This window comes from Mauremys mutica, chromosome 9, assembly GCF_020497125.1.
Source record: "Mauremys mutica isolate MM-2020 ecotype Southern chromosome 9, ASM2049712v1, whole genome shotgun sequence".
Lineage (NCBI taxonomy): Eukaryota > Metazoa > Chordata > Testudines > Geoemydidae > Mauremys > Mauremys mutica.
In genome coordinates, this window is record NC_059080.1 from 56178984 (window position 1) to 56196262 (window position 17279).

At 42.8% G+C, this 17279-nt stretch overlaps 1 protein-coding gene across 4 annotated transcripts in view; it reads right to left on the reverse strand.

Annotated features, from left to right (window-relative positions):
- STAG1 (stromal antigen 1) overlaps positions 1 to 17279 on the reverse strand; it is a 349145-nt gene that overhangs the window by 54937 nt on the left and 276929 nt on the right. For all 4 annotated transcript variants that reach the window (XM_045030098.1, XM_045030097.1, XM_045030100.1 and 1 more), the window contains 2 exons: positions 5636 to 5728; positions 1323 to 1497 (listed from right to left, as the gene is read on the reverse strand). In XM_045030098.1, the coding sequence (XP_044886033.1) occupies positions 1323 to 1497; positions 5636 to 5728 (268 nt within the window). The remainder of the gene's footprint in view (positions 1 to 1322; positions 1498 to 5635; positions 5729 to 17279) is intronic.

Below are 17279 nucleotides of genomic sequence, written 5' to 3' on the forward strand. Positions count from 1 at the left end.
AAGTTGTAGAAAACCATCTAACACAGGCAGTGAAACTCTGTCAGAGGAGCAAAGACCAAGGATGTCAAAGACTGGGCATGAGTTCTCCGCTATTGAGACGGTTAATAATTCGCAAGTAGTTGCCATTCATTCCATTAACTCATGAAAAGCAACAGAATTTTCAGATGGAGAGGATGCAGAAGTCACCCTCACATTTTCATCAGCAGATGTAGGATTGTCAAATTCAGGATCTGTCTCCTGATATTTTTGCACAACAATCTGCTCCTTTACTATGGTAGGAGATCACTCTCTCCTTATGTTTCATACACAGATCAGGTATCTTCATATCTGAAAAGAAATACAGAGAGCAGAAGGCATGGTTGTGAGGCAGAAGTATTAGCTACACTTTGATGAAGTTTTTCTGAAAGTGAATACTACATTGCACAGCTGTTAGGAAGAGCAAAATTGGTATCAGGATTAGAACAAGTAAATAATATTTAGCTATAATATAGCACTTTACATCTTCAAAGCACTGTTCAAACAACAGTTGTTAACTAGAACATGACACCTGGATGCTGAAAAGCAACACTATCTGATCTGTCCTCTTTCACAGTTAAGGAAATGCTTTGTTCCTTCCACAGGAAGAAAGGAACATAGACAGACAGGAAAGAAGGACAGCTTCATCTTTAAATCCTTTCTTAAAATTCACCTCTGTCGTGATGCCTGCGAAACATTAAATGCTGAGGATCTGATGTGCTGTGACTGTTGTTTATTACACTAACTGTAATAGTCTCACCTTCTGCTCTCCTTGCTAGCTGCTTCTTGCACCACCTGTTATCTCTCACCCTGTACTCAGACTGTGAACTATTTAGGGAAGGGACCACTTTTTCATAGACTTATTGAGTTTATAGCCAAGAAAGGACCATCTAATCTGACCTTCTTTAAATCAAAGGCCATAAAATTTCACCCTCGAATGAGCCTAATAACTTATGTTTGACTAAAGTCCATCTTCCAGAAAGGTATCTGGTCTTGAACATAGATGCATTAAAAAAAATTACAACAATGAAGGAAGAATGCTATTACAGGTGTATGCCATGGCCATTTATACTCTCTCCCATCCTCTGAATGAAAATGCTCTATGAAATTTCACTTTATAACATCGTTATCTGTTGTAAAGGTGTGCAGGACTACTGATCGTGTACAACATTTATCTCCAAAGAGAGCAAGAGGCAAAAACAAGAACTTCATTTGATACATTTCGGTGCACAGATTTGTATTTTTTCCTGAATGTCTTGTGTGTCAGGTGAGAGAGGACAAGTACAAAACGTGATGGCTAAACATACCCATGCTCTGGTTCTCGTCATCTTGGTCAATGAAGACATGGTCCATCACAAAGCTAAGGAGTTCAGACTGGAGCCCAGAGTCTGGATTGAACACCAAAGGTTGAAGACCCTCTCTACCTCCAGTCATCAGCTGGTGGCTAAAAATCATCAAGAGATCACAGAGCAGCATGAAAGCCTGAAACACAAAGTTACTGCATTCAGTTAACCCATAAGGGTCAAGATCATTTTAAAATATAAATATGCTGTTTATATAATTTCTAGACATTTTCCCATCACTAACTGGTAATTGCCCTTCTGTAACAATGCAGAGTTGTGATAGTTTGATACTCTTGGGTCCATGCTTTGTGAAGGAGATTACAGGGAACTTCTATAACTTAAGTTTTACACCTTTGACTTCTAACAGAATACTGTTTGCCACCTTTCCAGTGGCATCAGGTGGACCCTCGCTACCTTGAACTGCCAGTTCTTTATTACTGAAACAAACAAATTAAAATTGGAAAAAGGAAAATGAGAGAACAAAACTTCCAACACTAAGATAGGTGGGTGGGTTAGTGAGTGAAGATCTATCACAGCTGTTTATCTTACAAGAACAAAAGATCAAAAGTGCCCAGTTTTCCTTGAAATCCATGGAAGTTGCACATGCTCATTTGCAGGGATGAGTAGGCAGCAGGTAATTATCTCTTCTGCAGAGATACATACTGTGACAGATCCCTAGCTCCTGGAGGATTTCAATAAAATATGCAACAGTGAAGTAACCATAACAATACCTAGATTTTCATCCATAGTTCTTAAAGTGTTTGCAACAAAGGGAAGTATTATTTTACAGATGGGGAAACTGTGGTACACAGAGTTGAAATTACTTGCTCGGGGTCACCCAGCAGGCTAGTGACAGACTCCTGAGTCCAAGTCAGTTGAGTTCCAGTCTAGAGTTCTATCCACCAGACTGCACTGCCCCCCGAAAGTTAAGATGCTGCAACAAGGGAAAACTGAGATAAAAGATAGAATGTACGTTGGTGTGACATTGCACCCCATAATGCTTTATAGGATTATGCTTATGAGTGTAAATATGACATAACTGCAATATGTTTTTTGCTAGATATGCCATGTAACGTATTTCTGCAAAGGTTATGATCGACTAAATATATTCATCCTATTTGTATGCATGTATCATTTTTCTATTCCAAGTTATTAATATTGGCTATGTACTTGTTTGATTTTAAGTAGCCTCAGTGAAGCATTTGGTCAGCTTCTTGAGAAAAAACTATTCTCAGTAAGTGCCCAATCAAGAAACACTTAAGCTAACAATGGACCTTGATAGACACCAATCCACATCTGAGCTTTCCTGGGAACCTCCTGTAGAAAAAGGAGTCATGCATGGACATGTGACTTCCCCATGTGACACCAAAACTCCATATTGTAGCAGGATTGTACACAGGGGAAGCGAAGGGTTTCCACCCACAAAAGAGACTATATATGCCCCTAAAACCGCCTCCATTTGGTCTTCAGCTGGCACAAAAGATAGCCTCTTCACCCAAGGAGATGTCTGAAAGAAACTGGAACATAGGACAGTAACTACAGGGGTTTGAGGGATTGCTGGACCTAGACTAGGAGAAAGTCTAGTCTGTAAAAGAGGCTTATTGGAACATCTCTGAGGGTGAGATTTACCTGCATTTAGTTTTTACTGTACTAGACTTAGACTTGCGTGTCTTATTTTATTTTGTTTGGTAATTTATTTTGTTCTGTCTAGGATTTAAGTGGTTCCAAGTAATAACACTTTTTATATTTATTAAAATCACTTTTTACTTATTAATTAACCCAGACTAAGTATTAATACCTGGGGGGAGAGGGGGAGACAAACAGCTGTGCATATCTGTCAGTGTTATAGAGGGTGAACAATTTATGAGTTTACCCTGCATAAGCTTTATACAGGGTAAAATGAATTTATTTGGGGTTTGGATCCCATTGGGAGCTGGGCATCTGAGAACTGGAGACAGGAGCACTTCTTAAGATGTTTTCAGTCAAGCCTACAGCTTGTGGGGAACATGGTTCAGACTTGGATCTGTGTTTGCAGCAGGCAAGCGTGTCTGGCTCAAACAAGGCAAGGTACTGAAGTCCCAAGCTGGCAGGGAAAACGGGCTCAGAGGAAATCTAGGGACATCAGGTGGCAGTCCTAAAGGGGTTTCTGTGATCCAACCCATCACAATTGGTTCAAAGAGTTACATAAAAACTAAAATAATGAGAGGGGTAAGTTATCTCTAAAAAAATTAGGTAGAAAAACTAGAATGACATCCAAAATGAAATAAATTATGAGGGAATGGATGAGTTAAGGCACTAGTCTGGGAAAAGGATTAAAAAAAAACACTGCTTACAAAGCAAATCCTTGATTCTTGCTGTAAGCCTGAGTCTCAGTCATAATTCTTTCTAACAGATATCTATGTTGTTGCCCTAAATCTTCTAGATAAAAATTGTTTGAAGTTGGCTGCAACTTAAGTTATAGAAGTTGGCTGCAACTTAAGTTATAGAAGTTCCCTGTAATTCTAGAACAAAACTAGAACAATTCTAGAACAAAACTGAACTTCACATGTTCTTTAATATGCCGGCTTGCCAATGATATATGCATTTACTGCTTTTTAGGCACTGATTTCCTGGAACAAAAGGAGGGGAGGTTAGTTATTAGTAAGGCTGTGATTCTGTCACGGATTATGTGACTTTCCGCGACCTCTGTGAATTCTACAGCTGCAGCAGCCAGCCATTTACAGCAATGACTATAAATTAGCAGTTATGAAATGCAAACAATTTGATAAGGGAAGCTAAAGATATCAGTGAAAAACTCCATGGCCACTAGGGTTAAGGACAATACAAAGGAATTTTTAAAAGATATCAGGAACAAAATCAGGAAATCTTAGCAATGGTATAGCTCTATTACTAGATAAAGATGGTAAAATTGTCAATGCTGACGCAGAAAATGGAGAAGTGTTCAATAAATATGTCTGATCTGAATTTGAAAAGAAGCTGGATGACATTCACATCCTACAGTGGTAATGAAACATGTTTTATGTAACGAGGCAGAATGTTAAACAGCAGCTACTAAAGTTAAACATTTTAAATCTGCAGAATGGGATAGTTGTACCCAAAAGTTTAAAAAGAATTGGCTAAGGAAATCTCAGAGCCATTGATGTTTAACAAATCCTGGAACACTGGGAAAGTTTCAGAGAATTGGAGAAAAGATAATGTGCTAATATTTAAAAAGGGTAAATGGGATAATCTAAGTAATGATAGGATGGTTAGCCTCATACTGATTTTGGGCAAATTCCTGGGAAAGCCTTCAGGAAAATATTAAAGTATAATGACAAAATTAATGCAAACCAACATAGTTTTATAGAACATAGATCTTGTCAAGCAAACTTTATATTGTCTTTTGATGAGATTTCACAAAGTATTGCTAAACCCTTATATATATGGGCCAATTCTGAGAGGAGACCCTTCCAATATCTAATACATAGTAATGGGCAATTACACTTAACTATGAAAATCTGCTGCCTACCCATACAATCATAATGTATGTGCACATGCAGGCACACAGAATTTCAACCAACCTGGCAAACAGGGAAGGAAGCAGTCTCAAGGAAGTGAACATTATGAGAACCAGAAAATTCCCCAAGTATGATTTTTTGAGTTAGGAGCTAACTGGAAGAGACACTGACTGGACATATCAATTTTGAAGAAAAACTGAGTTTTCCTTAAGAAGAAATGGCTGTTTGTAAATAGAAAGTCTGTTGCAAAACAACATCTGAGATCACTGATTCAGTGTCCTCCAGGGTATTCCTATACCATAGTGGCAATAAAAGAACTGCTATGGGAGACACTGGTTCTCCTGTTGGGGAAGCATGCCTTACTAAAGCCAATGGCTTGCAACTCTAGAAGTATCAGAGTTCTCCACTCTCAGATTGGCACAGACACAGAAGTGAAGAACTGTCACAGCACGTACCAGTGGGATATTGCATTTTATTGCATTACTGGGGCAGCATAATGTGAAACAGTGTTAAATATATACACCTCTAAAACACTACATGCTAAATTAATCCCTGATGTAAAGTCATAGTCTATGGTGCAGGATGAATTTGGCTCATTATGCTGTGCTCAGAAAGAGTCTGTATGAATATATTTCTATGGCCAGTTTGTTCTGTTTATTAAAAGGAATAGCGTAGAAGATTTTTTCAAAACAAGACTGATCTAATAAAAGCCTCTTTTTGACTCTTGCTATGCTTAAATGATCAAACTTTTGTAAAGAACATGTGACTGCATTTCTTTACCTGTTCTTTGACTGGAGTGTTGACATTCGATAGGCACTGCTGGCAGACAGCCAGAAAGGTTTTCACAGTTTTCCTCAATACCAACAAGTCCTCCTGAATAAACATTAAAAAGCGATAACATTCTTTAAATATTAGAGCACAAAAACATAAGATCATGAGAATGGCCACACTGGGTCAGACCAATGGTCCATCTAGCCTGGTATCCTGTCTTCTGATAGTGGCTGGTGCCAGATACTTCAGAGGGAATGAGTGGAACAGGGCAATTAGTGAGTGATCCATCCCCTGTCATCAAGTCCCAGCTTCTGGCAATGACAGGTTTAGGGACACCCTGCTACCTATTAATTATATTGGGTGACCTGGGTCCTTGTGTTATGTGAAGGAGTAAATAACATTTCCTTATTCACTTTCTCCACACCAGTCATGATTTTATAGCCCTTTATCATACCCACCTCAGTCATCTCCTTTCTAAGATGAACAGTCCCAGTCTTGTTAATGTCTCCTCATATGGAAGCTGTTCCACACCCCTATTCATTTTTGTTGCCCTTCTCTATACTTTTTTCAATTGTAATATAATTTTTTTGCGATGGGGTGACCAGAACGGCATGCAGTATTCCAGGTGTGGATATTCCATGGATTTATATAGTTGCATTATGGTATTTTTCTGTCTTATTAACTATCCCTTTCCTAGTGTTTGCTAACATTCTGTTAGCTTTTTTGACTGCTGCAGCCCATTGAGTGGATATTTTCAGAGTAGTATCTTGAGAAATAACAGCCAGTTTAGATCCCATTGTTTTGTATGTATTGTTGGGATTTTGTTTTCCAGTGGGCATTATTTTGCATATATCAACATCGAATTTCATCACCCATTTTCTTGCCAAGTAACCCAATTTTGTGAGATCCCTTTGTAATCCTTTGCAGTCAGCTTTGGACTTAACTATCTTGAGTAATTTTGTATTGTCTGCAAACTTTGCCACCTCACTGTTTACCCCCTTTTCCAGGTCATTTATGAATATGTTGAACAGCATTGATCCCAGTACTGATCCCTGGGGGACCCTGTTATGGATCATTCTTCACTGTGAAAACTTACCATTTATTCCTATTTTTGTTTCCTATCTTTTAATCAGTTACTGATCCATGAGAGAACCTTCCCTCTTATCCTATGGCAGTTTACTTTGCTTAAGAGCCTTTGGTGTGGGACCTTGTCAAAGGCTTTCTGAAAGTCCCATATACTATATCAACTAGATCACTCTTGTCCATGTGCCTGTTGCACCCTCAAGGAATTCTAATAGGTTGGTGAGGCATGATTTCACTTCTTTACTATAATGTCAACCAATTTGCCTGGTACTGAAGTTAGGCTTACTGGCTTGTAATTGCCAGGATTCCCTCTGCAGCCTTTTTTAAAAAATTGGTGCTACATTAGCTATTGTGACAGACCCAGACCGGTTGAGGGTCACAGCAAACCTCTGAGGCAAGCCCTAACTGCCTAGAAGTGCAGGACCCGCCAAGGCAAAGCCAGAGCTCTGCCACACTATCCTAGTATAGAGGCTGATTTAAGCAATAGGTTACATAACACAGTTAGCAGTTCTGCAATTTCATATCTTAGTTCCTTCAGAACTCATGGATGAATACCCTCTGGTCCTGGTGACTAATTACTGTTTATCAATCTGTTCCAAAACCTCCTCTACTGACATCTCAGTCTGGGAGAATTCTTCAGATTTGTCACCTAAAAAGAATAGTTTGGGTGTGAGAAACTCCATCACATCCTTTGTAATGAAGACCAATGGAAAGAATTCATGTAGCTTCTCCACAACGGCCTTACCTTCCTTGAGTGCTACTTTAGCATCTCAGTTCTCCAGAGGTCCTATTGACTGTTTGTCAGGCTTCCTGCCTCTGATTACTTAAAAAAAACTTTTTGTATTAGTTTTTGGGTTTTTTGGTAGTTGCCCTTCAAATTCCTTTTTAGACTGCCTAATTATATTTTTACACTTGTGTCATAAACAGATAGTTAAGGGTTAAAGTCTCTTTTACCTGTAAAGGGTTAACAAGCTCAGTAACCTGATGAACACCTGACCAGAGGACCAATCAAGGGACAGGATAATTTCAAATCTCTGTGGAGGGAAGCCTTTGTCTGTGTTCTTTGTTTGAGTTGTGTGCTCTCATTGGATCTAAGAGAGGCCAGACATGTCTCCAAGTTCTCCTGGAGTATTTCCTACTATCCAATATAGTATTAGAAAGGCGAATTAGTCTTATAATTTGATTTCTACATTTGCAATTGTGTGTTTGCTGGAGAAATATCTTTATTTCTGTTTGCTGTTACTTTGATTATTCTGAGAAAGGGGGGGGGGGGGGAGAGCCTCTCCAGGTTTATAAGTTAGACCCTGTATTTTTGCATCCTGGTAATACAGAGATAGTGTACTTTTTTTTTCTCTCTTTAATAAAATCTTTTCTTTTAGAACCTGAGTGATTTCTTCCCTTGTTTGGATTTTCAGGGGAAGGGGAGGGGGGAAAAGTGAATCCCTCTTTGTTTGATTCAAGGTGTTTGAATCAAGGTATTTTTCCCAAGGACTAGGGAAAAAGAAGGGGAGGGGGAAAAGTGAATCTCTCTTTGTTTGATTCAAGGAATTTGAATCCAGGTATCTCTCCTAAGTACTAGGAGAGGGGAAGAGGGAAATGGATTATTTCCCTTTGTGTTGAGATTCAAGGTGTTTGGATCTGTGTTCCCCAGGGGAAGTTTTTGGGGGAACAGGGAGTGTGTCAGACACTTAAAACTTGACTGGTGGCAGCGAGAACCAAATCTAAACTAGGATTTTAGTTTAGAGGAGTCCATGCAGGTCCCCATCTTGTGAACGCTAAAGTTCAAAGTGGGGAATAAACCTATGACAACTTGACTTGCCAGAATTTATACTCTTTTCAATTTTCCTCACTGGCATTTGACTTCCAATTTTTAAAGGATGTCTTTTTGCCTCTAACCACCTCTTTTCCTCCTGTTTAGCAATGGTAGAATTTTTCTGGTCCTCTTACTTTTTTTTATTTGCAATATACATTTAATTTGAACCTCTATTGTGGTGTTTTTAAATAGTTTCCATGCAGCTTCCAGGCATTTCACTCCTTTGAGTGTTCCTAAATGGTATTATGGTGGTTTTCTTTGGTATTTCCCCCTATTTATTAATAATCTATTAAGCCCAGATTCCCAATCTATTAATAATAGATTGCCAGGACAAGCAAAATAAAAGAGGTGACAAATAATTTCACACACATTCAAGCCTACAGCTCTTCAAGCAAAAATGGAGAGGCAATGAAAAGAAAAACAAGGAGCTCTCTGGAGAGGCACTGTCTGTGTTGCACCTAGCACAATTGGCACTTTGCAAAGGGGTCTAGGTACCACTCTGATAGTAAACAATAATAAGAATATACTATCATCACACCCAAGATATTTTTAAAATGCAGATACTAGTTACAGTTGCTTGAATTTTAAAAGTTTTCAAACAAAAATTTAAGACAACGAAGTAAACCTACATGGTATTTATCTAGAACTTGGTACCAGGATAATTCAACATGAAAAGAAAACGGTTAAACATCAATAAACATGCATCAAGTCCAACAACATCACAAGGTCCTAATAATCTGCAGAGAGGGGAGCTAGAAAGGCAAGCTTGCTTTGTAGAAAAACCTGCTGACGTACTGGCCAGAGAACAGGAAGTAATAACTTGGGGACCAGAGGGACAGAGGTTTGACGGACTGGAGAAGGGAGGATTCACTGGGAATAAATAGTGCATTGGGAAGTGTGTGGGTGATGGGAAAAATGGTTACCTACTTTTCCATAACTGTTGGTCTTTGAGATATGTGTTGCATATGTCCATTCCATTGTAGGTGTGTGCATACCTCATGCATAGTTTTCACTCAGCAGGGTTTTCACTCAGCAGTACCTGTCAGGGCAGCATGAGCGCCCCCTGCCTTGCGCCAGTGCATGTAGTTATAAAGGGCCCCATTGCTCTCAACCCTCCTCAGTTCCTTCCTCCTGGAGAGACTCCAATGGAGAGGGGAAGGAGGGTGGATGGTGGAATGGACATGTGCAACACTCCCTGAACAACAGTATTTATGGAAAGTCAGGTAACTGTTTTTAATTCTTCAAAAGTGATGCACATGTCCATTCCACCTTAGGTGACATACAGTTTGAGATGGAGGTGGGTTCGATGTCTACTTCAACAGGGATTGTAGGACCACCAGTTCATATCTGGCATCATCTCTAGACTGAGGAGTGATGGCATAGCGGGAAGTAAATGTGTGGATCGAAGACCAGGTTGCCACCTTACAAATGTACAGGATGGGCATCTGGGCCAGAAAGCCTGTAGAAGCTGCCGGTGATTTAGTTGAACGAGCCACCACTTTTGATGGAGGTTCTGTAACTGCCAAATGATAGCATAGATTAATACAGCCTGTAATCCAGAAGGAGATTCTTTGAGTAGACACTGAACGGTCCTTTATTCTGTCTGAAATTGCCATGAATAACTACAAGGCTGATCTGAATGGTTTAGTCTGATCCAGATAGAAGTCCAAAGCCCTTCTAAGATCAAGAGAATGCAGTTTCTCTTCACATCTACTTGAATGACACTTTGGAACAAAGGTTGGGAAGTTAATTTCTTGATTAATGTGAAAACCAGAAACCCACGTAGTCAGGAACTTAAGGTGAGGCCAAAGGAAGACTTTATCATTGAAGAAAACTGTGTAGGGAGGTTCTGACACTCAGCTCTCCTACTCTCCTGGCCAAGGTAATTGAGACCAAGAAAGCCACTTTCGTAGATAGATGTAATAGGGAACAAGTCGCCATCTACTTTGTTAGAATGAAATTCAAACTCCTCTGTGGAACAAGCCTGTGAACGTGTGGGTATAATCAGTCTAAACCCTTTAGAAATCTAATGGACAACAGTTAGAAAAGATTGATTTGTTATTCACTAGAGAGTGGAAAGCTGAGATAGCTACCAAGTGAATTCTGATGGAACTACTGAAAAGCCCCGGTTGTTTCAGGTATAGGACATAGTCTAGGATATGAGGAATCCAACCTTGTGCTGGGTGGATGTCTCTTTGTATAGACCGAATGGAGAATCTCTTCCATTTTGCAAGGTAAGCAGACCTGTAGACTGGGATAGAGAAGGTGGCTGTTGTCCTGCGAGATCATGTCCACATCTCTAGGGAGCAGCATAGGGGTTTTGACCAATATCGCTTGTAGAGATTAAAACCAATGTTGGTGAAGCCATGCTGGGGCTATTAGTATGATGTGAGCTCCATCTTGTTTGATCCTGGACAAGACCTTTGGCAGGAACAGAACTGGAGGGAAGACATACAGCAGGCGTTTTGACCAATTCAGGAGGAAAACAGCCTGGGGTCACTGTCAGATGTTACCCCCACAAGAAACAAAAAAGATGACATTTCTTGTTTTCTTTCACTGCAAACAAATCCACCCAGGGAGTACCCCACCAATGGAAAATGGTGTTGGACACATCTGGCTAAAGGGAGTGGACAGCAAAAAATCTGCTCAGGTGGTCTGCCAGGGTGTTTTGAACCCCTGGAAAGAAGGCTGCGTGCGGCTGATGGACCTGGCTACACAAAAGTTCCAAAGTGAGATTGCCTCTTGACATAACTTTGTCAAATGGGCTTCCCTGCTGCCTGTTTACATAAAATGTATATGCTGTGTTGTCTGTGAGTAATGACAGACTCTGTGGGAGGAATGCCATAGAAGCCAAAAGGACTGCTCAGAGTTCTTTGATATTTATATGGAGAGCGAGATCCTGGAACAACCAAACCCCAGGAGTCTGAGGGGGCTTAAATGAGCACCCCAAACTAAATCCGATGCATCCGTGACTAAAGTTAAGTGTCCACTGAGGAGCAAAGGGAACTTCTCTGTAGAGAGATGAATCTGTGCCCCTCTTCCTTCTGCCCTTGCTGACCTTACAAACCAGTCAGGGATGCCTCAAGGTTGATGCAACCACTAGTGCACTTTATTTGTAGTCATTTCCCACCACCACCTTACTATCTATATACAGGTTTGTTTCACAGCCAGGCTTTACAAGCAGCAGACCAGAGGCCACCTGCCCCATTCTTCCCCACCCCCCAGCCCTTTTATAGCCCCTGTCTAATTAGACTGGCAGCTGTTGCTAGTTGCCAGGCAGGCACAGGCCTATTCAGCCAGCTCCAATCTACTCCCCTTAATTGGGGCTGGCGTGGCAAGGGGCTGGTTAAGCATTCCTTACCCAGCACCCTCTGTAACACCCTCCCCGTGGAATAAATTTTCCTGCCAAAGAGGTCTAGTTCCTTCCTCTTTGGGGTTCAGGCCTGATGTCCCTGCTTCTTCTTTTCATTCGCAGCAGACACTATGAGGGAACCTGAAGGGGGCAGATTGTAAAAATGTTCATAATTCTGTGAAGGGACATAATATCTCCTTTCTAGGCTCTAGGATGGCCTCTTTTATAGGAACTACCCTAGAGGGTCCAGCAGAGGTCAAAACGTCCCTCAAGCTGTGTGATTTCTCTTGCACTGCCTCTGGCTAGATATCCAGAACTGCAGCCACTCATTTTAACAAATCCTTGTACGCTCTGAAGTTGTCTGGTGGGGAGACAAGGCAGACTCTGCAAATACCGCCTCATCTGGCAACAAAGAGGAAGAGGCCAGAAGTTGTTGCGGTGGCCCTTGTCCAATTCTTGCACAGGAGAGTCCCAAGTAATTGATTCCCCTTGCATGATTCTGGTACCTGCAGAGAGGGATGGTGTCTACTAGATGCTGTAGAGCATGGGGGAAAGCCCCAAGAACTCCAGAAGTGTAACTGGTATGGTGGTAGAACCCAGCTGTGCACTGCCATTGATCCTTAGGCTGAGATCTGGAACCATTTGGGTAGATACCCTTCTGGGGCTGCTCTTGGAGGCAAGAGATCCAACCTCAGAATGTGAAGAGGATGACAAGTCCACTTCCTCTGGCCAATGGGGAAGCTGACCCTGACAGTACCGGGAGACCGGTTGTGAATCAGGTGATGGTGAAACCACTGTAGGCTTTCCCCTGGATGGAATCCACCAAGACACTGTAGCAGCCACCAGTACTGATGCAGGCACTGGATCAACATGCCCACTCCCTGGGCTGGGTGGGAATCTTGTCCCACAGGTGAAACTGTTACTGACAAGAGTTCAGTAGTTCATCAGCTGTCTCAAATGCTTCCTTTGTAGATGGTACCATCAAAGACTTCTGACCCTGCAGCATCGGGATTAGTCTCAACAGGCCCATTCAAGGTGTCTACGGCAGCAATCCTTCTTTGCAAGGAGGATGTGCCTGGCAGTGCCTCTTCTTTGAGTACCCCTCAGTGTCCTTTGCAGTACCTGGTGCCTTGCCTGCAGATCTTGAAGGCCTTGAAGGACTTACAAAGTCTTTTCTTCAGTACTGGTGAGCTGGCTTGCCTGAAGACTCAGCTACAGTGGGCAGAGCACTCCTGACTGACTCAAACATGCTTGGTACCTGTTCAGAGCCGGAAGGTTCTGAGGGAGGGCGAAGCGCAGAATCCGTAAGCAAATATCTGAGCCTAGCCACCCTGTCCTTTTTTGAATGTCCCCCAGACATTTCAGGCAGCTAAGGTGGGAGGGTCAATGACCGGCATTGGCTTGCCACAAGCATAACAGGCCTGGAAGGCAGGAGAGCGCAACATGAATATAGTATTCTAATTGGTAATTCTAAACAAAAACACTAAGCTAAGCTAAACTAATACAATAGGAACTATATACACAAAGAGGAGTGGGAAGATTCTTGAAAAGCAAAGATCACGGCTTCAACAACTGCCACTAGTGGTAGGAGGGAACTGGGAGGGGCTGGGGGGGCAGTGGGACCCATATATCTGTGTACAGTGGTGTGAGGGAGTACTCATGCTCCCCTGACAGTACTGCTGAGGGAAAAATCTCTGATAACTGCGCATGAGGCGTGCACACACCTGCAGTGGAATGGACATGTGCAATCACTCAAAGAACTGATAGATTTAGGAGAAGAGTTGTGCACTTGAGCTGTGGGGTTCAAGTTTTATCCTTTTTTAATACTTATTTTTCAGGACTAACGAAGTAAAACAGGAAAACACATGCTTGTTGACACTCTCAAGTAATTACATTGGTGAGGCAAGATTTCCCTTCACAAAAGCCGTGTTGACTCTTCCCCAACATATTCCACCCACTGGATCTTGTTACACTTTGCTAAAGAGAACTTCTAGTGTTAGGTATCTTCTGCCTGTATAGTCCATGATCAATGTGTTTCTTCACATTCTCTTTGATAAGTAGAGTGAGCTCCTCGACCACAAATTATTTATGAAATATTCTCTGAATCTTTTCCAATTTTTCAGTAGACTTTTTAAAGTGTGGATACCAGATTTGGACACTGTATTCTAATAGTAGTCTCATCAATGACATACCGAGGTAGCATCACCTCCTTGCTCCTACTCAGCATTCCTCTATTAACACAGCCAAGTATCGTGTTAGCCCTTTTGGCCACTGCATCACTTTAGGAGCTCATGTTCAGTTGACTAGCTACAATGGCCCCTAAAACCTTTTAAGAGTCACTGCTTCCAGGATGGAGTCCCCTATCCTTTGTGACCTACATTCTTGTTCCGAGATGTTCTTGTATTTAGATGTATTAAAATGCCTTTTATCTGATTGTATTCAGTTTCTCAAGTGATCCACATTACTCTGTATCAGTGACCTGACCTCATCATTATTTAATACCAATCTTTGTATCATCTGCAGTCTTTAAATGACTTTTTATTTTCTTCCAGGTCATTGATAAAAATATTAAATAGTATTTGGCTGAGAACAGATCCCTGCGGATGATGGTGGTTCTCCATTTACAATTACTTTTGAGATCTAAGAGTTAAGGACTTTTTAATCCTTTGAATACAGACCTTAGTGAGTTTGTATAACCTTACAGAAGCCATAATACATTATATCAGTATGATTATGCCAAACATGCAATCTTGTCAACAACAGTATCAGGTTCGTCTGTTTTCCATTAAATTATATTTATTGGTATTAATTTTGTCTCTGACCTTTAACTGTTCATTGGTACAGTACTGTATCAGCCATTCCATGATTTTGTCTGTGATTAATATCAGGCTAACCAGTCATTTGTTACTCGGGTCATCTTGTTTACCCTTTTTAAATATTGACATAATTTTGACTGTTTTCCAGCCCTAGCTTCCATAAAATACTTATGAGTTCAGTACAGAGACTGAAGATAATTAACATTTGTCTACTTTTTCCTGACTTTTCAAATTGAAAAAGAAAAGGGAAAAAAAGATTTCTCCCCTTTCCTTTTTTGGCTGCAAAATGCAATAGAATAAATAATGTCTAGGATTTAGCTTTGTTCATTTTTCTGGTTTTTTTCCACTCTATAACATTTTCCTCAACTTTGGAAAGTTACAGAGGAACAAAAGGAAAACTTTGTAACATTTCTGAAGTTGGAGAAGTTTTGAAAAGTTAGAGTAGCAAAAGGAAACATGAAAACTTTAAAAATGGAAAAGCGAAGGAAACCTCTGGACTTCAATCTATTGCACTCAGTGGCAAAAGCTAAAAAAAAAAAAAGAAAAGAAAAAAAGGCAAAGAACAAGGGGGAGAAACAGGAGGATGTCAGTGTGAACTAAAATCTTTAGTACACGGCAGCTGGGTCCACACAGTTATAGTATGGTAGACTAGTCTGAGGTAGATTTAAATGACTGCTTGCTGAGAACTGTTTGTATAGACGAGCCCTAACACGGTCTAGATGCAGGCTTACCAAGTGGATACTAAATGCTAAAGCAGGCCTGCACAACATGCGGCCCGTGGAGCCTCACTGTGCGGCCCTCGGGGGGATTCTGAATCCCCCGCACACGGTGCTCTGTGGGCAGCCCAGAGCCCTTTGAAACCCAGCCGCGGCAGGGAATCAAAGGGCTCTGAGCTGCCCGCAGCAGCGGCAGGCAATCAAAGGGCTCTGGGCTGCCCACAGCCGCAGGGAGCCCAGAGCCCTTTAAATCCCAGCCACAGCAGGGAATCAAAGGGCTCTGGCAGCCACGGGGAGCCCAGAGACCTTTAAATCCCAGCCGCGGCCGGGAGTCAGAGGGCTCTGGGCTGCCCGCAGCTGCGGGGAGCGCAGAGCCCTTTAAATTCCAGCTGCGGCGGGGAATCAAAGGGCTCTGCGCTGCCCACAGCGGAAGGCAGCCCAGAGCCCTTTGAATCCTGGCCCGCGGCTGCTGATTGCCCCCTCCACGGACCCCTGCCCTAACTGCCCCCCAGGACTCCCACCCCCTCTCTAACACCGCTGGTCCTTGTCCCCTGATACTTCTCTCCCAGGACCCCACCCCCTATCTAAATGCCGCTGTTCCTTGTCCCCCAATTGCCCCCTCCCGAGATCCCTGCCCCTAACTGCCCCTTGGGACCCCAGCCCCTATCTAAGCCTCCCTTCTCCTTCTCCCCAACTTCCCCTCAGGATCTCACCCCCTACCTGTCCCCTGATGAACCCCTGAGACTCCCATGCCTATCCAACTGCTGCCTGTCCTGACTGCTCCCCCGAACCTCCGCTCCATCCAACCCCCCCTGCTCCCTGTCCCCTGACTGCCCCCCGGAATCCCCTACCCCTTCTCCAACCCCCAGCCCCCTTACCGTGCCACTCAGACCAGCGTGTCTGGCTCCATGCAGCTCCAGACACATTGCTGCCATGCTCCCCCGCAGAGCCCACAGGCTCCCCCCCCCCCCCCCCCCCCCCCCCCCCCCCCCCCCCCCCCCCCCCCCCCAGCACCTGCCTTCCAGATTTGAACACCTTGAAATTCAGGAGTGCTCAAGCTCAGTTTGGGCAGCTGTTACTTCATTTCTCCCAAATCAAATATACTGATCCACTGTAACTTGCTGTAGAAAAAGTAGGATAAAATTGAGCAAGAAATGCTTATTAGGACTGGAATTGCTATTTTCAACAGCCATTGCCTTTTTGTTTGTTTAAAAGGAAGACAGTGATATTGCATTGGCAAATTCCCATAGAAAGAAAGAGTGGAACAAAAGAATAATAAAGGCACCTCAACTTTTCCTCATTTATGGAGGACAGTCTTATAATATGCATCCAGACATTCTCCAATCACACAAGCTGAAAATTGTTCCACTTTACTGCAGCTCTGTAACCATATGGGAACCAATCCTGTCTGTGTTTTGTGCACATCCAAAATTCCTGCTGAATGACCCACCCTGGGAGCGAGTTACCAGTGACCCAGGGCTGTGGCGGCAGGAGGTGTGTGGGGGGCACTGGTGGGGGGGAGCCCAGGGCTGGAGCAGCAGCGGGGTGTGGGGAGGGCACTGGTGGGGAGGAAAGGGGGAAGTCCAGCGCTGGGGTGGCAGGGGGTGTGGGTGGGGGGAGAGACCAGGACTGGGGCAGCAGCGAGGTACAGGGGGGAGCCCAGGGCTGGGACGGGGGGCAGCCAAATTTTTTTTTTGCTTGGGGCAGCAAAAAACCTAGAACCGGCCCTGCCGGGTTCCCCCAGCCGCCGGAGCCCCAGGCCCTTTAATTTGCCCCTGAGGGCTCCCAGCCACCTCTTCAGCTAGGAGCCCCTGGTTGATTTAAGATAAAGTATCACCTCCCCACCCCCAACCTTCCTTTTTGGTCCACAGCT